This window comes from Nelumbo nucifera, chromosome 6, assembly GCF_055504915.1.
Source record: "Nelumbo nucifera cultivar China Antique chromosome 6, China Antique-T2T, whole genome shotgun sequence".
Lineage (NCBI taxonomy): Eukaryota > Viridiplantae > Streptophyta > Magnoliopsida > Proteales > Nelumbonaceae > Nelumbo > Nelumbo nucifera.
In genome coordinates this window covers 28433889-28458572 of record NC_142654.1, presented here as the reverse complement: position 1 = coordinate 28458572, position 24684 = coordinate 28433889, and the positions used below count along the sequence as shown (strand labels likewise).

The window sequence follows — 24684 nt, the reverse complement described above, 5'->3', positions numbered from 1 at the left end:
AAATGTGCCATGCTATGCAATTTTTAATACAAAAGAACATACCAAAGTAGTCACGCAGAACTGTTCGCCAGCCCCTTCACAATCTGAAGCAGTTACAATTGGGCTTGAAATCCAGACAAACCCATTTTCTTGAAAGAACTTATGTGTAGCATAGGCCAAAGCATTCCTTACTCTTGAAACCTAAAACCAGCTTGCACAATACAAATGGACCACATTATTCACCTAAAGAAGACAGTGGAAGAATCTACTGCCATTCATTAAAAAAAGGAAAAAAAAACACTACATGGTATAGCAGGATAATCATACTGACGTAAAAGAACAAGCTCAAGATAACCATGTAATGAAGCCATGGGATTAATTCACTTATACAGGCATTATTCTTATTGGTTCTATATGTTTCTCTCTTGGATGAACCTAGGATTTTTTTATCAGACAATTTACAACAATAACAAATTCAGTTCCTCTGTTCTTCTGCTCTTGGTGAGTGAGAATTTCTACCTATCAATCTCTCTTGTTGAAAGCAACTTCCACTAAATTGTATAATTTTCTAACAAATATCTCAAGATACTAATAAGAAGAGAATTACAATGTAATTTAGTAAATAGAAAACAGAAGCATACAGCACCAAATGTATTTGTTCGAGGACGAAGATGCGCCTTGGTTCTCAAAAATTCTCTGCTTATCCTTTTCTTTTGAATAGGAAAAGAAGGGTCACTCTTCCCAACCTGTAAGAAGAATTATGAATATCATATTAGCAACATTCTTACCATGAGCAAAGTTAACCTCTATGGTCCATGGTGTTTGGACTGTAGGGAACTTGCTAGTAGCTGAAAAGAAAAAAAGGCAAAAGAAAATTAAAAAGCATACAAAAAAAAAAAGTCTTGAAATTGTAATACCAGGCTTACTCCCCCCCCCCCAAGGGCACATTCTTGAGGTTATTGTTTTATGATCCAACAACACATGGTGGTTTGGAGGATTCTAACCTGTCTATGTCAGATGCAATGTTTTTAAAATGTGGAGGCGTGACGCAAGGCGTTCCACTACCTAGAGGCGTGAGGCATAGTTCAGAACGCAAGGATGTAAGCCTCTCGAACACAAGGAGGTGTAAGCCTCCTTAAGAGGAGGGGGGTTAGGAGGAGGAGGAAGGGGGGACAAATTGGGCTGCAACGGAAAGGGGGTGAAGGGTCTGGGGGGTGATGAAAGGGATTATAGAACAAAAGAAGATTGGGCAGCATCTGAAGAATGGGGGATTTGGAACAAGTGCAGATGGATAAAGTACACCACTTGGATAAGTCTTTGTCCATTGATAAGGTTGCCCAGCATGAAGCTTAAGTGGACACATCTCTGGGTTTATTCTTCTTGAGTGGAGATGACCTTGCAGCAGCTACTTCTAAAAGATTGGAAAAAGAAGGTAATTTGTTGGAGAAAGCAACAACTTCTCAAATTACTCCAGAAAAAGAGGTGTTGGAGGATCTAAATGAGGAGATAAACAACTTCCTATGCTTGGATGGAGTGGAACCCAGTGTTGTTCAAGGAAGGGACTGCAGAAAGATCGAAAAAGACTTCCAAGTCTCAGGGGTTTTCTAAATCCAAAAGAGTCCAGACAAAGAATACTGGAGGCAGAGGACAATGGGGGGTAGAAACAAGAGTCACTTGAGGTCCATGGGTGATGTGGGCTGGTTCTGATTCATGCCATTTTGTTTGTGTTTAGTACCTTCCTTGTGATTAGGTAATGAGATTATTGTGTTTTGGGGTGTTATTTCAGTGGTTTGTATTTTTGCTTATTTGACCTCGTATGGAAAAAAAAAAAAATCCAATGGTCTTGGCTAGATATTACAAGACAAGAAGTGGTGTGAAGGAACCAGGTATATAAGTGGTCCTGCACTTAAATTGACAGGGGAGAGGGGAGAGTTGATGTAGCGGCATCATCCTGGTTTGACAAGCAAGACTAAACAGGAACTCGGATCATCCCCGAAGGAGAACTACCAGCAAGAATAACAAAATCCCATGACAATAGAAATTTCACAATTTTTGGATTTTCCTACTTCTGGTCAATTTTACTTTTTTAGAGTTGCTTTCTAGCTTATAGGTGTCATATGAGTATATCTTTTTGAACAAATGTCATAAGAGTATATCTAACGAGTCTAAAGAGTCTTTAGAATTTAGAATTTAGAAAATTTAAAGTCGCATGCTCATAACGCTTCTTTTGGCCTAAGGTTGAGGGATAACAGCTTGTCTATATGACTTGATTTTCATGTCATTAGATAGATTATTCAGTTACCTATCCAATGAGACCAAGATATTGTGAATCTAATGTTTTGTCAGAGTCATAACCATTACTATTGAGGTGTCAGTTAAATGACAGGATTTTGGTCTTTTACAATTTTTGTTTATCTTGGAGTTGCTTTTGGGTCATTTAGCCTTGTTAGGGTAACAAGTATATATTATTCCAGAGGCTAGGGGTGCAACTTTTCCGGGTTAGGGATGGGATTTAGTCAAAATTTCAATGGGCCCAACCCGAAGCCCGAGCCTGTAACAGTGTAAACTTTTAACTCGGGCCAACCCAACTTGCACCCCTATCCAGAGCCATTCAAGGAATTAGAATCCATATTTGACTATCCCTATGGACTTCATATGGGTTTGCCTTAGTCCTAGTGCAATTAGGAGTCATTTCCAGTCAGTTTCAAGGTTGAAATTAGAGTCTGCAAAGAGAGATTCATTGAGTCTATAAAACAGTCATTATAATTGGGATTTTACGAATTAATTTGATCAATAAAAGTTTGCAAGTAAAAAACCAACAAGTTATAAGTTGATATCTTCTTATGCATAGCAACCAACAATCGTCTACAATAATTAGCAATGGCATTCATCAAATAACTAAACTTCATATCAAAACATAGAAAATCATCATATTCATGAGAAGATAGACATTTAAATATATTAATCCCAATATTTCAAATATAACATTGCAATATGATAATAACAATAATTCAATAAGGCAACTACATTAAAAAATAAATCAACTTTTTCGTTAAACAAAGGAATATTACATGTAATTCCATACCAAATCACCCCTAAGTTCTAACATAATTTTTCTTCAAGCATTCTAAAGCATGTAGTATTTATGAAAGAAAAGGCACTAGCCATAAGCCAATGAACCATTCGATTCAGTCATTTCATCAACCTTAATCAGACAGCCCCTAAGATAATCTTTCTTTAATTAAAACATTCACATAGTCTGTTTACATGATCTTAATTTAGATTTAGAGTACAAAGTTCTGGAAAAGGAAAAAAAAAACTTTCAAGTATATAACGGAAATAGATGCAGAAAACATTAAGAGTTCAAAATTGTTAATAATTACTCAGTGCATCATATTCATTTCAATAGAATGAACCCAGCCAATTAAAATATGTTAGGTATGTTTTAAAGTGCCCACCTAGCATCTTTAGACATGCACCTAATGGGCTGAGAGAGCAAGCCCAGCACCTTTTCTTAAAATACTTGAGGCAATGCAATAAGGATACCCCCCAAGACCACCTAGGCATTGCCTTATAGTCATGTCAGACTTCTCAGACCCAAGCCCAGCCTGTACCCACAATATCATTGAGCAGTGCAGGGTTCAGATACCCCTGCTGCTGCTGTTATCAATTAAAAAAGCAAAATAGTAAAAACAAAAGAAAGGACCTATCATGTTTTTCAAGCAGTGGGGACAAGTAGATAGATGGAGAAAAAGGGAAAATGTGATGGAATTTGTATAGAAGATGCAATGCAACAGCACCTTTTAATAGAACAATACACCACAATATTGGAATATGACAATTAGTAAATTTTAATATACTCAAGGTATTAAGTACTCGTGAACATAATAGCCAGGATACCATAATAGAATCATAATATTCTCTAACCATGTTAAGTTTTAACCACTCCAAACCAATTGGAGATATTCAAAGGTTAAAATATTAACCCCAACCTACAAAGTCATATTATGAAGGCATACATTACCATGAGAAAACTACTACTTACATTTTAGACCCTTGCATAACATAATCCAATATGTGCAAAACCGATCAGGGACAAAAAAAAAAGCATGTGCACAACATGCAAAGCAAGTATGAACTATGAAATTATAATCATCTCTTTCCGGCATAATCTCTGATATGCAACAGACATTAACAATTTCTATGTAAGGTTGTACCAGTATAGCCAATATATCGGCAAAAAGGAAAACAATAAATGTATGATACAATTATGTTGATTTCCTGCCCAAGAAGAAAAAGCAATAGGTTCCTCACAGTGATGACTTTAGTGACCCTCAATTCCACTTTCTGCCCTGAACCTTGACTTTCTACAATGGCACCCTCCACCCATACAGATGCACCAGTTGAAATGGAGCCAGATTCCACCTGATAAGAATCTCAAGCATTGGCAAATTATTACCGTGTCATATATTTTCAGGGTAATCACCATGTACTCAAATGGGAAATTCATATTTATGTTAATGTAAAATTTTGCCTCTCTAGGGTGTCCCAGGGATTTGAGGATTATAGCTTCCTGGTTTAAGGCACCAGTTCTAAGTCATTATTAACAATTTTTTTGAAAAATCTAAGTCATTATTAACATTACACAGTTAATCCAGCATTAACATATAAGAAAGATAATATATATAAATAGAGATAAATGGAGAACAAACAGTATTTAACCTCTCTTTAAAACCCCTTCTTATGGGTAAAAGCAAACTCAGTATTAACATAAATAAAATAAAGGAGGGAGAATATCCAATATCTAAAAAGTACAAGCTGCTTAGTGGATTGGGTCTCTACTAAACTACTTCTTGCAAGACAAATGAGAAATTGGACATGTCATCTTATTCTGATTCAACAGTGGTAGTTTCTGGGCAAGAGAAAAGGAAAGAAAGTAATGCATGGGTGGAAAAGGATGCTCAGGTTTGTCATTACTTAGTTTGCAGCAGAAGTTCAGGAGGTGTTTCTGATGGAGATCACATTGAGACTGATGCACCCCACAGGTTTCGCTTTTACACTTACATTAGGTCAAACGACATTAGTTTAGGACTTATTTTGCTTAATGTAGGATTTGGATTCATTTCTAAAGTTCCTTTTTTTTGTTGTCATTGGGTTCATTTGTAATGTTTCTTTTTAGTAGGGGTTTACTTGTAATTTTCAATTTTAAGTTTCTAATAGAGTCTAACATTATGTATTAGGGTTATGTCATGTTTTTGAGAAATAGAAATTTTATAATCCGTCTTCTTCAATTTGTCCTCTCTCCTCTCCACTGCTCATCTTCTTCCTCTTGTTTCTTCCTCCTTCCTTCTAACAGGGGTGCTACATCGGTTTGGTATCAGAGCCTTGCTCTGACCCACACTTCCTCCTCTCTCTCTCTCTCTCTCTCTCTCTCTCTCTCTCACCGCTAGGGCTGCACATGGATCGATACGGACCGAATGGTTCAGTTTTATATAATTTTGTCAACTAAACCAAAAGTGTTGGGCTCCTTTTTATGCAAACTGAAACCAACCAATTGGCATCAAAACCGAAACTCTCGGTTTGATATGATCGTTGATCGGTTTAATCGGTTTTAATTAAACTGAATGCAAATTCCGATAAAAAATAGTATGAAGCAGCTAAACTGATTAAAAAGACCCATGTATGATCCACTATAAATACATATTTTCGCTACATGTCACCGACAACAAAGCAATTATTTATTAGAGTTAGACTTTTGTGTTTTTTTACTTAGCAAATGATACAAGTGCATAGAACTATTAACTTTCAAGGGTAAGATATTAAATCCCAACCACACATCTCCCATGTATTAGCATGCATGCCAGGTATGACATCAGATCCCACTCAGGCCCATGAAGTTTGTGACTCATATTTTCATTTGTTGCCATGAAAGCATGATTCATTTTTTACTTTTTTTAGGTTCACCTTTTTAGAGTTTAACTTTTTGTGAGATAGACTAAGTCAATTAGTGCCTGAAAGACTGGAGAGTAGAAAAAACAGGCCAGCACCTGACTCAACAAAGAATAGAAAAAACATTAACATGGGAAAACACTTTTAATGTACATATCGATTCGGGTCAGTTTTACTTCGGGTTACAAAGGTGTTACCCTCAACTGAACCGAGTCATCGGGTTGTAACATTTTTAAACCAAAACCGACCGACTATCTCGGGTTAAATCAGTCTGATTTGATCAGTTTGGTCGGTTTTTAACATTCCGTGAACAGCCCTACTAACCGCCTCTTTCTCTCCCACTGTCCCCTCTTTGTTTCTTCTCCTCTTTCTTCTTTTCCTTCCTCTTCTCTTTTCTTCTTTCTTTCTCTCTTTATTTTCCTTTCCCTTTCCTGTTGCTACAGCTGAAAAATTACAGTCAGCATTGCCTCTGTCCCCTTCATTGTTTTTCACTTTCTTTCCCTTCTCTTCTCTTTATCCTCTTAGTCTCTTCCCTGTTTTTCTGTTCCATGCCAATCATCCAATCTTATAGCCTGAACCAGTCACTAATTCAAACTAAAAAACATGGTGTAGCGGCAGATGAAACAACCGCTTCTTGAGTTAGAAACACAACTGCAACAGCGTTCGGAAGTTGTTGTCTTCATTTCCTGCAACTAAATTAAGCAACATCAAGAGTAGGGGTGTCCATGAAAAACCAAAAAAACCGAAGCGAACCGAGAAAACCAAACCGCAAAATGTGGTTAACCGAACCGGTCGGTTCGGTTTCGGTTTGGAAATTTTTGAAAAACTGAAGGACCGGTTCGGTTTTCAGTTAACCTATAAAAAAACCGACGGTTAACCGAACCGACCGGTATATATATTTATATGTATATTTTATATATATTTTTAATATATGTCACATATTTTCTATGTATTTTATATAAATGCATATTCATTATATATAAATATATACTTATATTATATTTATAATGATCTATTTACAAATATATTATATATTTTTAAAGAATTTATAATATATTATATATCATTTATTATTTATAATATAATATTATACATATATTATAAATATAAAAAACCGAAAAACCGAAGAATCGAACCGGTCAAAAACCGAAACCAGCGGACCAGTTAACCGGTGGTACCAGTTCGGTTTCGGTTTGGCAAAATGAAAAAACCAGTACCACCAGTTCGGTTTACAAAAAGGGGCCATGGTTCGATTAACCGAACCATGGACACCCCTAATCAAGAGGCCTTCATCATGGAAACTACTACTCACCCACAACATACAGAACATCACAAAGAAGTAATGTTTGTTGAATAAATACCTAAGAATCCTTTCTACAGCCTCCATATGTGGTACCTTGGGGGAATGCATGAACTGGCTTAGAACCCCAACAGCATAAGCAATGTCCAGGCATGTCATAGACAAATAAAGCAATCTTCCCACTAGTCTTTGAAACCGTTGCCCATCTTTTGGTGGTTCTCCATCACAATCACCCAGTTTATGCTCAACAACCATAGGGGTATTTGTTGGTTTTGCACCTAGTTTGCATGTGTCTAGTAAAAGATCAAGGGTGTACTTCCTCTAAGAGATGAAGATATCCTTTTTTGAGTGAGCAACTTCAATCCCAAGAAAGTACTTTAGGGGACCCATATCTTTCACCCCAAATTGGGAAGCTAAGAACTCCTTTAGCTTTTGTATCTCAGAGCCCCAGTTCCCTGTACTGATGATGTCATCCACCTACACTATCAACACTACAACCTGCTCCTAGCACCTCTTAACAAAGAGATTGTGATCAGACTAAAATTGTTTGAACCCAACTTGTTGAACTACCACATAAAACCTACTCAACCATGCTCTGGGTTGAGTAGAGAGACTTTCTCAACTTGCACACCTTACTTTCACTCCCTTTGGCATGGAAACCAAGTGGTTAAGCCATGTACACTTCCTCTTCCAAATCACCATTCAAGAAGGCATTTTTTACATCAAGTTGGTGCAACTCCCAGTCAAGATTTGCAGCCAATGATATAAGGACCGGAACCAAATACATCTTTGCCACTAGAGCAAATGTCAAATCATAACACCGTAGACTTGAGTATACCCCTTTGCTACCAACCTTGCTTTGTACCTTTCTATTGTCCCATCTACCTTGTGTTTCACTATAAACACCCACTTACACCCCACTTGGTCTTTCCCTTATAGAGGGCATTAATTTTCTCCTTCATAGCATTTGTCCATTCAGGGTAAGTCAAAGCCTCTACCACATTTTTTGGTATGGGAATACTATCAACGGCTAACAAAAAGGCACAATAAGAGGGAAAAATATATGGTCATGGGACACATCGTGGGTAATAGGGTGTTTGGTAGTGCATGACCCGATTCCTTTTCTTTGGGCAATAGGAATGTCAAGATCATCTACAACTAAAATGGGAAGAGTGCCTGGCTCAGTTGGACTTGCCTCCCAAGAGTCTGACAGTGTCGGTTGCTCGGTATCCAATAGCTCCACATCTTTAGAACAATGTTGATCTCTATGTCACTTATGCAGGAAGACACAAAAAAGAGAAACCTGACGGACCTGCTTCTCCTCCATACTACTCTCCCCTTGAGGAGAAGCTAGATAGAATGGTTCAGAATCAAAAAAAGGAAAATAGAGACAAAATACTTACAACCAATGGGATCAAAACACCGGTAACCTTTTTGAGAGGAGGGGTACCCAAGGAAGATACATGAAATAGACCAAGGGTCCAACTTACCATGGTAAGGAGACAAATCATGAGCAAAGGCACAACATTCAAACACTCTCATAGGGATGGAAAATAAAAGTGACTGAGGGAACGATAACCTGATGAGAGGTCTTTATAGTTCAATACTCTAGAGGGCATACGTTTTTTTTTATAAATGATGATAATTTTATTAGATCATAAATAGGTTTAAGATTGAAAGTTTATACAACCCTCGAAGAGGCATGAGTTGCAGCCTCCCCCAACAAAATATATGGAAAATAAAAAACAACATAAATCACAATTGAGCCCAGAAAAGGTCTTCCTGTTTGCCCCTTGCTTGGCTATGTAGCAACAAGTATAACATCTATCCAAAATCGTTTTGGTACATTCATATGTAACATCATCCCTCATGCTACTTTAAGAAGGTGTTTGTTCTTTCTTTTTGCAACACCGCCTTTTGGAGGTGTTTTTGCACATGAACTCCGATGAATCGATCCATGGGTCATGGCAAGCAAAAAATTCATTGAGATCACCATGGAAATATTCTTTTGCACTATATGATTTGAAGATTTGGATCTCAACATGAAACTATGTGAACACCATGATCTGGAAGTCCCTTATAATTTTTGGAACTTTGTCTCTAGTACGCATGGGAGATACCCATGTATAGCAGGAAAAGTCATCAATCAATGTGATAAAATACTTATAACCGCCCCCTCATGTTATAGTAGCAAGTCCCCATATATTAGAATATACAATGTGAAAAGGGAAATTTGATCTTTTATTACTTGAATAAAAATTTGCTCTACATTGTTTGCTCAATTGACACGTTTGACATTAGAAATTTAACATTAAACATAAGTTAAATAGAAAGGGAAATACCTTTAAAGACCAATTCCCTTCCTTGTTTTCACTCTCCCGGTATAAGGGCAAAGTTGTGTCCAATTTTCTAGTTCCTTCTCAGTCTAATTTTGGGTTTGATTGGGATCTAGGGCTTAGAAGAGGCTTAAGCGATGTAGAGGTTGAAAATGTCACGAGTCTGGTTTAGATCTTAGATCAGGTGGTATTGGATCCCTCTGAGAGGGATAAGAGACTGTGGACCCTAACTCCCTATGGGACCTTCTCTTGTGCCTACCCCTTCAAGTCCCTATTGCCTTCATCCAGCTTATTTGCACAAAACTTTCCAATTAAGGATGTTTGGGGTGAGTCGGTTCCTCCAAGGATTGGAGCCTTTTGTTGGGAAGCCATCCTCGAAAGATGTAATACTTGTGACGTACTCCAAAGAAAAAGACCTTTTTTGGTGCTTGTCTCCAAATTGGTGCATTCTTTGCAAGGCTAATGGTGAAAGTTCCTACCACTTATTAGTTTCTTGCCCCTTTGCTAATGATCTTTGGGAATGGTTTCTTTCCTCTTTTGGTTGCAGGTGGACCCCACTACCAAACATTCAAAGTTTGTTTAGCCCCTCGTTCTTTGGTTGGCCAAACGAAAGGGGAAGGATAATGTGGAGATGTGTGAGGGCTGCTATTTGTTGGACTCTTTGGAAGAAAAGGAACACCGGAATTTTTTTAAAGTTGAAAGAAGTAAAGAAAGCCTTATTGAAGTAGTAACAGTGAGGGTGGTACACTGGCTGAAATCCTTGGACCTGTTTGTTGATATTTCTACGGATATGTTGCTGAACAGCTAGCTGGAGGTGGAAAATTCTGCTCCTGCCCACTCTTTAGTTTGTCTTGAGTGGTCACCACCAAGATGTGGACTTCTAAAGCTAAACTTTGATGGAAGTAGTGAGGGAAATCCAGGTCCATCAGGTGTAGGTGGGGTTTTCAAAGATGAGGATGGAAAGGTGCTCATTTTGTATTCAGGTCCCATTGGGGTTGGAGACTCTCTTATAGTTGAGGAGTGAGTTGGGGAGTAGCAAGTTCCCATAGTGTGGAAACTCTGAGAGGCTCATCATCAGGTTTCCACACTATAGTCTAGTAGTAGTCTAACTCCTTCCATACTGAAGTAAGGGCTGAACAGTACGCTGACAAACTACGATCACCCTGTTTGCAGGTCAAGGACTCGAATTGTAACTAATAAATCTTAGCATAGTGTCTTTGGTCAGAATATGGTTGCTTTAGCTTGTTCCCATATTTCACTACCAGCCTCTACCCACATAAACTACTTCCTCACAACATCAGATTCAATGGCTACAAGAAGCCAAGACATCACCATATTGTTCTCCTAGTCCCACCTATCATGTTCAGTTGTCCCACTCTTAAATTTTTTTTTTTATCAATACACTCTTGGATTCTTTTTTTTTTATCAATAACACTTTCATTAATTCATCAATATAAAATTTACAAGTGGAAGACAAACACACTTATCTTCCAATAGTCACAAAGAGCATCAAGAAAGGAAAAAAGAAAAAGACAAAGACACTAATGTTACAGCTTAGCCCAAAACAATGAATCCCTTTCTGCCCCTTGTTTAGCTAAACCGTCAGCTAGGGAATTAGCTGATCTTTTAATCCAACATGTCTTAACTTCCATCTCCCGCACCAGCCACTTGAATTTCCTCTTCTCATTATTATACTTCCATAAATCATTTTGATCTTTAGTCAGCCACCCTATCACCACCTTTGAATCCCCTTCAATTATGAGTTTCTTGATGTTCAATTCCTTAGCTTTCTAGACTCCTTCAATAGCTGCACAGATCTCAGCTCTAAGAGAGTCACCCACTCCAATTGGGCCTGAGAACATAGCAGAGATGACCCCATTTTCATCCCTAAAAACACCCCCGATCCCCGATTGTCCCAGGTTTCCCCTACTACATCCATCAAAGTTTAATTTCAAGAATCCACTAGGTGGGGGGGACCAAGCCACACTCATTACTGACTTGGTCTGCGTGCAGTTTGCAATTTCACCCCACTTCCTCAACATGTCATCCACAGTGTAATCTGTGAATATTTCCAAAGATTTCAGCCACTGTACCGCCCTAATATGTATGATAGCCCTCAGATCTGCTACTCCTCTCTGAGTTTCTAAGAATATCCTGGAGTTTCTTTCTTCCCACAGTGTCCAACATATTGCAGCCCTTAGTCCTCTCCGCATTGTCCTTCCCATTTTTAACCGCCACCTGAAAAAGGAAGGGGAGAAAAGGCCCTGCATGTCTGATGGGGGATTCCAGCTACATCCAAATGAGGAGAAAGCCCAATCCCAAAATGACCTCGCGAAGTGGCAAGACACCATTAGGTGAAAACCAGTATCCCCATCAGCTTTACACAGAACACACCACTGAGGTGACAAACAAGTACTGAGTCTCTTCTTTTGGAGTTGATCACCAGTGTTGATTCTTTCCAGATAGGCTTCCCAACAAAAACTACCAACCCTAGGAGGTATAGCTCTGCACCAAACCTCACCAATAGGGAAAGGGGAAAAGGTAGGACTGGTGGACTGACTTAAGACTTTGAAGAACGATGCACAAGAGAAAATGCCATTGGGAGTAGGTGTCCAAATTCTAGAATCCGCCCTAGTGGGGTCTAAGACAACGTTATCAATAAGAAGGGATTTGAGGGACTCATACTTCTTGGATTCTTTTACCTTCTCATTTATGTATCCAGCCTTTTCCCTAGTTGTAACATAAAGTTTTACACCTTTAGACCACTCCAAGTAATTTAGGCCATTTAAAGGGGTAATTGGCATAGAGAATATCATACTGTCAGCTCCTATACTAGTTGTCCCATAGGATGATGTAACCCCATATGAGGCAGAATCATCGGTTGCCATTAAGACAAGTTCTACAAACACCAAAAGGAAAGACTGATGCACAAAAATTTCCCCACCCTATTTCTACCACTCATAACCACAGGTAGGGCATGAAAACAGGTCAATCTGCATTCTAGAATATTAGAAAAAACTGTTGAAACTTCACTAACAGCAACTAACCAGCCCAAAAAATTGAACTCTGATCACCATTAGATCACACACCACAGTTTCCGAAGCAAAACTGCACATACCTGTTACAAGGGGAGTCACACAATCCCTTTACAGTACCTGTACAAAGGTACACACCAAAAAAAACTACCTTTCACAGCATTGGCCGTCACCAAAAAGGGTCTCCTTGGTGTTTCGACCAAGGGAGAAAACAAAAAAAAGTAGTAGTTGAAGAGTCTGACCAGTCCGATCAGGTATTTTCCTCTTCACAGTCCAAAAATACAGGAATTCTGGGTGAGGAGTGATTAGGAGAGAAAGGCATGTTCCTATAGTCCAGAATCTTGCTCTGGTACCATGTTTTCTTCCTGAAAAATGAGAAGAGGAAGAGAAGAGAGGATAAGAGAGAAGAGAATAGAAGAAAAGAAGAATGTTTGGGAGCCAAAAATCTGGGCTGGCGGCGACCAGTTTTCTATTTATAATGATATGATAAAAGAATAAGGAGGAATTACAAAAATACCCTTGGCAGCACACTCTAATAAAAATCAACTAAAAGGAATAGCTAAAAACATGCTGACAGCATACTAAGTAACAGCAAATTAACAGTAATCTAACAACAATAGGCAACCAAATACATCATCAAGCACAATGGGTAATCTACCCTTGTGAAACCAGATAAACCATTCAAGAAAGATAGATCCAAAAAGAAAGTGTTCCCCATTGGCCCACCAAAAAAGAAAACCTTTGCACATTCTGACTCTGGAGAATTTGTTTATAACAATTCAGCCAACCAATCAATTGGCAAAACATCTTTTGAGTTGTCCATGGCTTTACCCCTCATATACCTATTGACCTTGTTCCCTTACCTTCTGATGCCCGTACTTCTGCTTCTGCTGATTCTTGTGCCCAACATATTCGTGATTTGTATGCCAATATAAGACAAAAAATTGCTTCAAGTAATGAGAACTATATAGACTTGTTGTAAATGCACACCACAGAAATCAAGAGTTCAAAGAAGGAGATTATGTCATGGCTCGTGTGGGTCCTAAGCGTTACCCAAAGCACTTCTTCAAAAAGTTATATGCCCAAGGCAATGGCCCATTTCGCATCATCCAAAAGATAGGACCTAATGCATATGAACTTGACTTACCTTCAATAATGGGAATTAGTTCAACTTTCAATGTGGAAGATTTGTTTGATCAAAAAAAAATGTGGAAGAGACTTAAGCCTTGGACTAGGTACACTTGGATCCTTGGGCCATGGGTCATGTCCACATAGACTTAAGCCTTGGGACTATGGAGGCCCATATTAACTTTTAGAGCCCATTATTTATCTCTTAAATCTTGTATGCCTAGACAATTACCTTAGTGTTCGGGTCAATAGGAGTTCCAACTAACTTGGACCATAGTGACCATGTTTCCTCCAACAAATAAAGTACATAATTCTGCTGTGAGAGAGATGTTCCCCACATAGACCTTACCACCTCAATCCCCAAGAAGTACTTTAGTTGTCCCAAGTCCTTGGAATTTGTGCTATATAAACTATTTCAATTCATCAATTCCTCAAGTATCACCTTCTATAATAATGATGTTGTTAACATATATTGCAAGAATAATCTTGCCAAATGAAGTATCCCTGCTAAGACTAAATGATCAACGTTGGGTGAAGACCATGGAGATATTCAGGGTGCATTAGGTATAGGGAACCTAATAAAGAGAAACAAGGCCCTACTGGGGAAATGGTTGTGGAGATTCCCTTGTGAGGGTTGTGGCACAGGGTCATTAAAAGCTTACATGGTGAAGCAGATAACGGCTAGGATGCAAAATTAGCCCCTAATGCAGCTCCATCATCTCCCTGGAAGGCAATCTTTGAGGTATATCCAACTTCTCTTCAATTTATCAAGTTTGATGTTGGTTGTGGCAACAAAGTTTTATTCTGGGAAGACCTTTGGGTTGGGGATGTGCCTCTTATGTTCAATTTCCCAGACCTCTACTCTTTATCAAACTATGAAAAACAAATCTGTTGCTAGGTTTGGTGTGCTTTCAGAATCAGGGACCTCTTGAGGTTTTGGTTTTAGAAGAGGGTTGAGGGAAAATGAGTGCGAGTCTCTAGTGCTGTTGATTTCAACACTTGAGAGGGTCTACTTGGACCAATCTATAGCTGATTGTAGAGTGTGGTCTCCAACTTCTGATGGTTTATTTTCCTGTGCATCTTTCTTTGGTTTGCTCATTCATATTAATCCTATGGGGGTGAACTTCCCAGTGAGAGAAATTCAGACTAAACCGATCCCTCCAAAAGTACAAGCTTTTTGTTGGGAAGTGTTCCTAGGGAAGGTAAACACTTGTGATGTGCTACAGAAAAGGAGGCCAAACAATTGCCTCTCCTCATGTGTGTGTCCTTGTTTGGGATGTGGTGAAACTCTAACCCACTTACTATTATCCTGCTCTTTTGTTTCTGGTATTTGGAATGTTGTTTGTTCTCTCTTTGGATGCAGATGGGCTCCCCCACAGGATGTGGTAAGTCTATTCGGCCCCTCTTTCCTGTGTCAATAGAAGAAAAGGGGAAAACGCATATGGAAAGCAGTGAGAGCAGCTACAGTATGGACTATATGGGAGCAAAGAAACCTAAGAATCTTTTCAGGAAAAAGCAAAACAAAGAGGAAGTTATTGAAGCCATAAAAATCGAAACTGCACATTGGGTGAAGACCATGGAGATATTCAGAAACTACTCCACGAATGAGATACTAAGAAATTGGGCTGAAATAGCACAAACAGATGTACCCAAAGTTCTTGTAAGCATGGAATGGAAGCCACCAGCATAGAACAAACTAAAACAGAATTTTGATGTGAGTTCTCTTGGCAACCCTGGAAGGGCAGGCATTGGGGGTGTGTTTAGAAATTATCTGGGTCTGTTGGTGGCACTCTACTCTGGACCAATAGGTTATGGTGACTCAATACAGGCTGAATCTCTAGCCCTACTTCAAGGTCTAAAGATGACTGAGCAGATAGGAACAACAGACTTAGAAATTGAAGGAGACTCTCTATTGGTCATCTCTTGGGCCAAAAACATCACATCAGCACCTTGGAAGCTCAAGTTTATTTTCAGAGAAATTGACACACTTGCAAGGAAGTTCAACTATCAGTTTGGTTGGGTTAAAAGGGATGCAAATGGGATGGCAGATACCCTAGCAAAACAAGGGGCAAATAGATCTTCATTGTATTGGGCAGAATTGTAACTGATTGCTGGAGATTGCAATTTATTCGTATGCAATCTTTAGCTATTGTATCTTAATCCCTTTGTTATTAATGAAAGATTTTTACTGATAAAGACTAAATGATCAACGTTGCACGAATGTAATCCAAACTCCTGTAGACAATATTGAACCTAGCCAATCACGTGATGATTGTTTAAAACCATAAATCATCTTCCTTAACCTGCACACCTTTCCTACCTCCCACTGAGTAACATACCCAAGAGGTTGCTCCATATAAACCTCTTATCAAAGCTCAAAATGAAAAATAAATAAATAAAAATAAGCCATTTTGATGTCAAGCTGAAACAAAGACCAATCATATTGAGCAGCTAAGGAAACATTACCATAGAGAACCCGTTTTGGCAACTGGAGAGAAAGTCTTAATATAGTCAACCCCATACTCTGAGTGTATCCCTTTGCTACTAATCATGCTTTATACTATCAACACTACCATCAACGCGATGTTTAACAGTACAAACCCATCTACACCCTATTGCTTATTTGGTAGGAGGCAAGGAGGTGAACACCCAAATGTGGTTAAACTCAAGAGCATGAAATTCTTCATCCATCGCCTTCTTCTAGTCAGGTGAGGCAAGGGCTTCCTTGACAACGGGGAACAAAAACAAAAGAAAGAAGATATGCAAACCGCTGGTAGGAAGGAGACAAATGAGTAAAAGATACATAATGGGAAATAGGATGATCAGGACAAGTACACTTACCTTTTTGAAGAGAAATGAGCAAGTCTATATCAAGTGGATCTATCAATAGTAAAACTGGTGATTGCTCGACAAAAGTTGGAGCTAGAAAAGAAAATTCCCGCTGTCCCTTAGTGTAGACTCTGTGAACGAGTGCTTGCATAGAAGCCTCAACAATGGGAACTGGTGGATCTGTCAAAGGCAAGGAAAACTATACGATAGGAAGAGATAGAGGAAGCGGTAACTACTATAGAGAAAAACGAATTCTCAAAAATGAAAACATTAGGAAGAACAAAAAAACCAATGAAGGAAAGGGCTACAATGTTTATAACCTTTTTGGTTCTGAGAATATCATAGAAACACACGATTAAGATCATCAGGATCAATCTTATCCAACCCAAGACCAAGTCTATGAACAAAACATACACAACAAAAAATACAAGGATGAAGAAGAAATGGAGGTATATGATTTATGAGGAAACAAAACGTAAGAACAGTGTCATTCTTATAAACTTTAAGAATGGACATCTGAATTTAAGGGTGGTCGAGCCGTATCAAGTAAGTGTCTATTCTCCCATTTAGCCACAACATTTTGTTGGGTACAAGCAAAAAGACTAATGGATAATTCCATGGAAACGCCAAACTAATTTTGAATTTCAGCATAGAAAGAAAAATATCAAACAATTCTAAACACATTTTCATTAAATAAATCCATTTCATTTTTGAATGATAATCGATAAATGAAACAAAATATTTCAATACATTATAACACTTGACCTGACTAGGAACCCAAACATTAGAATAAAGAAGTACAAAAGAACCCCAATCATCACTAAATGTAACAAAAATATTTGAATCCCTTGGAACAAATGACACTCGATTATGTTTACTAAGTTGACACAATTCACATTGCAACTTTGTAATAGACGCCAAACTAGGAACAAGTTGCTTAAGAACGGGAAGAGACGGATGGCCCAATTGACAATGCCACTGAAGAGGTTTAAGTGTTGTATGTAAGGCTTTATGCGAATCACCACTATCCAAATAGTATAGTCCTCTAGCTTCATGCCCGCCACCAATCATCTTCCCCATCTTGAGATCCTAGAACACACAATAAGAGGAATAGAATGAGATAGAGAAATTAAGAGTTTTTGTTAATTTACTTACAAACATGAGACTGAAGGGAAACTTTGAAACATATAACATAGAAGGTCAAATCTGACTAACTTTTACATTACCAATACCTAAAACGGAGGAAGTAGCGCTATTAGCTAATTTAATAGATTGGGAGGTAGAAAGAGGGACAAGGAAACAAAAAAGTCTATAGACCCAGTCATGTGGTTTGAGGCTCTAGACTCTATAACCCAAGACTTGAAAGATGCAAGACATGCTACACCTGATTTAGCAAGAATAGCAATGTTACCAAAAAAAGAAAACATGTGAAGTTTTACATGATCATCACTTGTGATGGATATCAATTCCTCCTTCCCAATACTCGAAGCAAAAGGGTCATCACCAATAGTACCACGATGCTCTCCAACTGAAGCATGATTGGCTCATGTAGAAAATGGGCCATGTAAATCATAGCAGAAATTCATCATGTCCTTGATGCCTATAATGGCTATACTTGTGCATTGCACACATCCACCCCCACCTCTGGCTCCACGTCCAACAGCCCTCATAGCCCCTCTACCACAAATTCCTCTACCAACATCATCCCCTCTAGTAGCAAGCTTAGGCAGACCTCTCTAACATGAGTGTGTTCTCATTATGTGGATTGGAATCTCTTCTGATGCAAGAAAACCTTTCTAAGAGGGATAGAATGACTCTACCCAAAATTTGAGCACACACTAGCTCAAACTCAGTTCTCAACCCAAACTCTTTTACACTCTTATCCTCAAACTCTTTTACACTCTTATCCTCAAACTCTTTTACACTCTTATCGCCTTGTTGAAGAGTAAAATATTCCTGATATAACTGGTAAATCCTTGTCACATTGTCCTGTCCTGAATAAAGTTGTTTGTAAGATCCCAGAACTCCTTGGTAGTGTTCAAAAACATAAGGTTAACACTAATGTGATTCTCCATACTTTTTTTTATCAGTGTGATTCTCCATACCATTCCAAAGCCACGTCGTAATCAGTTTTCTTTCACCCAATCATTATATCCAACAATTCCACTTTTTGGCTTATCCTCCTTAATATATTTTAATTTACCATTGGCAATAAAAAACACCTCAACTGACTTCAACCACGGTACATAGTTAAGACCATTAAGCTTAACAAAGGTCATTTGAACAGCCATATAATCTTGTTGTAACACCACAGCAGATTTAACCTCACCATTTGATGAAGCCATAATGCTGAAAACTCTCTGATTGCAAACCAAGGACAAAACTACCACTCAACAGTTACTAATACCACACTACCAAAGGCTGACAACACACTGTAATAAACCACCAGATCATCACAAACCAAGTGGGAATTCATTCGGCCAACCTTTTAAATATGTTGTCCCTCTTCAAGTTGCTGAAAGGAGGCTTCTTAGCAACCTACCGAAAAACAATCTTTGATCCCTTCCTTCGATTCTCCAATGAATGAGAAACTTCTCTCGATGCAAGGGGCTATTAGGCGATCAAGAGGAACCCAGGCCAATCACAGGTGCTCTGATACCATGTGATCTACCTTAAAAACAAGAGAAAATAGAAAGAAAAATAGAGAAACAGGTGTAGATGAAAACTAAACAGAAAGTAGAAGAGAAGAGAAAAAAGAAAAAAGAAAAAAGAAGAGAAGAGAAAAATCAAAAAAAAAAAGAGAAAAGAAAATAGGGCTGTGGCAAAGAGAGATCCAAAAATAACTCCCTCTAACTGCCACCCTTCTTCTATTAATGTTATATTGCTGAGTACAACGACAGAACTCCCCCAGCTTAAGTAACCAAGCAAGAGAGAAGCAAAAAGCTTAACCAAAAAGACTCTTATACCCTGCTGCCAATACACATATATATAACTAATAACCTCTTACAATCTTTAAGGGAAAAAAAATGTATTGCCGCTGATGAAGAGGAGGTGGTTGATTATAAGGTGCAGCACTAGGTAACTCGTTACCCAAGTGATGGATTTCAAGGTGCTAGTGACCAATCTTTAGGTCTGTTCTTCTTGGGGAGATGCACTGTTGAATAAACATTCCGGATATTGGAAGAAGAAGAAGAAGAAGGAGATAAAAGGGATATAGGAGGTCATGGCAAATCAAAGTGGTTAGAAGGCTGAGCTCATGTTTAGTAGCAGGGAACCGGTCCTGGTTTGCAAGGAAGTGCATAATATATTTGCTAGAGATGTGGCAGTGTCAATCAAAACAAGGTTCATGGATAATTGAAAGAGTTTATGTGATATATCAGGTTCTAACTCTGTCATTGACAAGGTCTATATTTAGTTTGAATGAACTTGAAGTTCCGAAGCCCACTGCTCCTTTTTATTTAATGTATTTTCTTTATGCTATCAGAAGAAAATTAGTGAGGTTGTAATAGAGATGCAAGACTTGCTAGTGAAACTCTGTTGAATAATCCTCCCTCCCTGCATTTGTTCCAATCTGGAAAATTAATAACTACTATGTTTACAAGTCAAGCCTTTACTCATGAACCTGCTGACACCAGCAAAACTCTAGAAGAGAGGATGAAATTTTACCTGTTAAAATTGTGTATACTTTAGCAGTTTTATTGCTGGCCCTGAATAAACATTTACCAATAACCATTCCCTATCTAGTAATGTGCAAGTTGACTATTGAGGTTTTATATGATCGGTTGGCTTCATAGGATTCAAATAATCCAATCTCCATGACCACAAAGATTTAACTCATTCAAAGGACCATTAAACAACATTAGCTACATGTTGATCATGGTGATTCAGTGACAGCAGAATTGTTGGCCTTACTCCAAGGTGTAAAGCTTGCAAAGCAGTTTGGGTTCCAACAGGAGGTGGAAGGGGACTCTCAGGTGGTCATTTCATGGACAAGAAGTAACACTCAAACCCCTTGGATTATATAGACACACCTTTTGGGAGATTGAAAGTATAACAAGGGAGCTAACTGTCAACTTTAAATGAATGAGGAGAACTGCTAATGGGATGGCAGATACTCTAGCTAATCAAGGGGATTTTATACATCAATTGCTTTGGCCAAAATTGTAATTTTTTATCAGCAACACAGAAAAGATTTCACTAATAAGAAAATTCAAGGTTACAACAAGAAGTTGTGGGAAAAAAAAACAGCTTTAGAAAGCTGCCACAATCCAAATTTACAATTGAGCCCAAAACAGATGTTTTCTTTGTACCCCTTGCTTAGCTAAGCTGTCTACCGAGCTGTTGGCAGTTCTCCTCACCCATCTCACTCGGATTGACATGTCCTTAGCCATTTAAATCTCCTCAAATGCCATGTCACCCTGTCCCCCTTCAGCAGACATTTTACCACAGTTTTCAAGTCTCCCCCAATGATCAGTTTATTAATACCCAACTCTTTTGCCTTTTCAACCCCATATACAGCAGCCAAAAAACTCTGACCTTGCCACATCACATTGTTCCACATGACTGGAGTATAAAGCAACGTTATTTCGACCTTCATCCCTAATGGCCCCCCTATGCCTGAGGGGCCCAGAACCCCCATTAAAGTTCAGCTTGTTCCAGCCATCTATTGGGGGTGACCACGTCTCAACAGATTTCTGTCTTGTAGATGAAGAGGCAGCAATAACACCCCAAGCCGTGAAAAAAAAGTCTTCAACCTTAAAATCTAAAAACAGCTTCATGCTTTTTGCCCAGTGTGAGACTCTCAAAGTTATTGTTTCTACCAAGGCTTCCTTGTTTCTTTCTCATTATTCAAATATTCTTACATTTCTTTCCTCCTAAATAGTCTGTAGTGCTGCCCTAGTACACCCCCACGAGATCCTACCCCTCCTTTTAGTGCAGCTGATGCCAATAGGGCTAAACAATCCATCCAACTGTCAGGAGAAGACCACCTGCAACCAAAGAGGGAAGCAAACCAATTCCAAATAAAGCTAACAAAAGGACAAAAGATTAGAAGATGAAATGCAGTCTCACCATTCAACTTACACAGGACAAACCAGTTAGGGGACAAACACCAATTTGGTCTTTTTCTTTGAAGTAGATCATAGGTATTAATACAACCATGAAACATTTCCTAACAGAAGGCACTGATTTTAGGGGGAACGGGAGAATACCAAATTTCCTTAACTACGAAGGAAGGAGAAGAGGAGGTGACCACCAAGGAATGTAAGAAGGATTTACAAGAAAACAGCCCATCAGAATTAGGGCCCCAAACCCTAGAATCCGATCCACCTTCTCCCAAGAACACTGAATTAGCATGCCTAACAACTCAGACACACTAGGAAGTTCATATTCTCTAAGGTTCATGTCAAAGCCAAAATTCCAGTTCAGCCCTGAAGGATGAGGGGGCTGACTTGGAAATTTAGAAATAGGCCTACCCTTGAACTTGGAAAGATCAAAAATAAAAGGGAATCTCTTACCTAGAGGGGTATCCCCAATCCACACATCCTCCCAAAATCTAATTTTCTAACCAGAAGCCAAGACATACCTGATATGATTTAGAAAGGTAGGAAGAATTTCATGAATGGTCTTCCAGGGGCAGCCAAGGTAGCTCTACGGAGACATCCAGCATCCCATCCATTGCTTGACATGCCATGAATTCTTGCAACAACCTTGTGTCATAATTTCTCATTTTCATTGGGAAATCTCCACAACCATTTGTTGAGCAAAGCCTGAATCTTCAACTTAACATTACCAATTCCCAATCCCCCCTTATGCCTTCAATTTCACCACCCTTTCCCATCTAACCAAATGATCCTTCTTTTTTTCCCAGCTCCCAAAGAAAATCCCTCATGATTTTTTCAATTTTCCTCACTATCTCTTGTAGCATCCTAAACACTAACACCTATTACAGTGGAAGATTTGCAAATGTAGACTTAATAAGAGTTATTCTACCCCCATTGAGATGTAGTTCCTTTTCCACCCAGCTAAGCACTTCTCAACCCTTTCCACCACTAGAGACCAAAAACTAGCAGTGTTTTTTTTCCACTTTGATGTACCCTTAAAATTTTCCTTTTGCTGGTCAATTTTTAATAGGAAAAAATAAATAAAAAGGAGATAGACTGTGATACAACTCACATTTTCAATCGCTAAGTCAATTTATTTCAAAAGAGACGTACGAATGTCGAGATGGTTACCTGATCATAACCTTCAGCATCTGAGTTTATCACGCATTGCATGTTGGAAAGGCATGAGCCATCATTGACCTAAATGATCAAAATCCACAAAGCAAGTAATGATTAAAACTTAAAACTTAAAAGTAAAATCAGATACGGATTAAATCGAAAATATAAAACATAAACCAACTAACGCCACCCACTATATATCCACTCTCCGGTTACAAACACCCGATACCATGCTACGGAAGCAAAAAGGCCATATTACTCACTGAAAAACACGCTACTTTGTCAATATCAATAAGGTTTCCCAGAAATAAAGAACGGATTTTGATAATATGAGAAGAGACTCCCAATAATTACGAAATAACAGTAATGTCCAAACGACTGAACAAGATGATGGTTTCAACCTCCATAAATGTAATGCTGCGTTGCACACGAAGTGTTCGAACCCAACCCTTTACAACAAGCGTCTGCCCCACTCGATCCAATCCTTCATCAGGCCCTCCCTTTATGTCAGCAATCCTCAACCGTTTTCTAAACTCCCGAACCTTTTGGCCAGTTCCCACATCCGGCTTCTCGAGAAACTCCTTCTTTGCCTTTTCGACTGCTTCCTCGGAGGAGATAGCTCCAACAATTGCACTGGAGAAACACCTCCTGTTGAACGCCGGAGAATCGCGCCGGAGATGGCGAACGCCAGGGTAACAGTGAAGAAATGGCGGGAAAGTAGGAGCTTTGTTAGTTAGGGTTCTGAATCCCGTTAGGACATTTCTGCCGGTGGTTATGTTATTGAGAAAGGAGATGAAACGAGCGGCTGACTGAGGTCTAAGTCGAGCAGAAGAAGCTGGAGACAGAGCAACTGCCATTTCCTCCTATCCTGTAAACCTGTACAGCCGTTTAGTCACTCGTGACCACTACTCCCAGTCCTGGTTCAGCTCGATATCCCTTTGTCTTTGAGCCTGCCTTTGAGAAAAGTAGGTAAATATCCCGTGAATATGGTCTATTCAATTAGGTAGTGCCGCTAATTTCATCAATCCGCTATGATTGCACCAAATGTCCAGTTGATTTGATATAGTTGTACAGGTTTAGGGTTTCCTTTTATCTAACATACCCTCTATGCACTTTTTAATCAACACCTCGTACTACCAAAAGGTTAGTGACAATAACACGGGCTCAGCTTGGAAGGAGTATATAATGCATTTTTGGTTCATACAAATGTAATGTTGGATTAGTTTTGTATTGATAGATTTATTTTCTTATCAAACAAGTTTTAGTTGTAATGAAGCAAACATGAATTCTAATAAAACAATATACATTTTTAACAAAAGCCAATTTCGAATGCAAATTTACTTATTTTTTTAATCAAAAATTATATATTGTTTTTTTATGTAAACATGTCTTAGAAATTGTGTTTTTTATCATTGTCGATGCACAAATGTATTTTTGCCAAACACTAACAAAACTGAACTGGAGTATATATTTACACTAAGATGGCATTTACACTTTATTTGTAATGTTTCCAAAAAATATGCAAAATGTTGGATCCATGCATAAATGCATTATGGTTCAAGTTTGGACTCGTATGGTTTAAACAAAAATAAATAAATAAATAAACAAAATACATAAATCATCGACATAGGATGGTAATATATCAAATTTTACTTTGATTAAAAAATAAAAACATTATTTCGATTTTTATGAAGCAACATTTTACTCCCATTTACCATTGAAGTAACAAAGAAATTGATTTGCTTCCGTCCTCCACGACTCAACACCGGAAAGGTGATAATTGATACTTCTAATAACACATTTCATGTCATCGATGACCTCTAATCGACGTGTTTCTTCTTCAACAAACCCCTTAGAAATTGACAAGTTCAATTTAAATATGTTTCACCACTCCTAATGCGGTGTGT

At 38.5% G+C, this 24684-nt stretch overlaps 1 protein-coding gene across 7 annotated transcripts in view; it reads right to left on the bottom strand.

The window, feature by feature from the left end:
• NS1 (Class II aminoacyl-tRNA and biotin synthetases superfamily protein) overlaps positions 1 to 23820 on the bottom strand; it is a 61198-nt gene extending 37378 nt beyond the window's left edge. Inside the window, exons 1-5 of one of the 7 annotated variants that reach the window (XM_010260632.3) lie at positions 23179 to 23819; positions 22790 to 22858; positions 4294 to 4404; positions 621 to 725; positions 43 to 180 (exon numbers count right to left, since the gene is read on the bottom strand). In XM_010260632.3, coding sequence (XP_010258934.1) covers positions 43 to 180; positions 621 to 725; positions 4294 to 4404; positions 22790 to 22858; positions 23179 to 23634 — 879 coding nt within the window. In that variant the 5' untranslated portion in view covers positions 23635 to 23819. Of the gene's footprint in view, positions 1 to 42; positions 181 to 620; positions 726 to 4293; positions 4405 to 22789; positions 22859 to 23178 lie in introns of all 7 variants that reach the window. The other 6 variants (XM_010260631.3, XM_010260629.3, XM_088889411.1 and 3 more) reach the window with 6 other exon arrangements.
• Between the last annotated feature and the right edge of the window lie 864 nt (positions 23821 to 24684).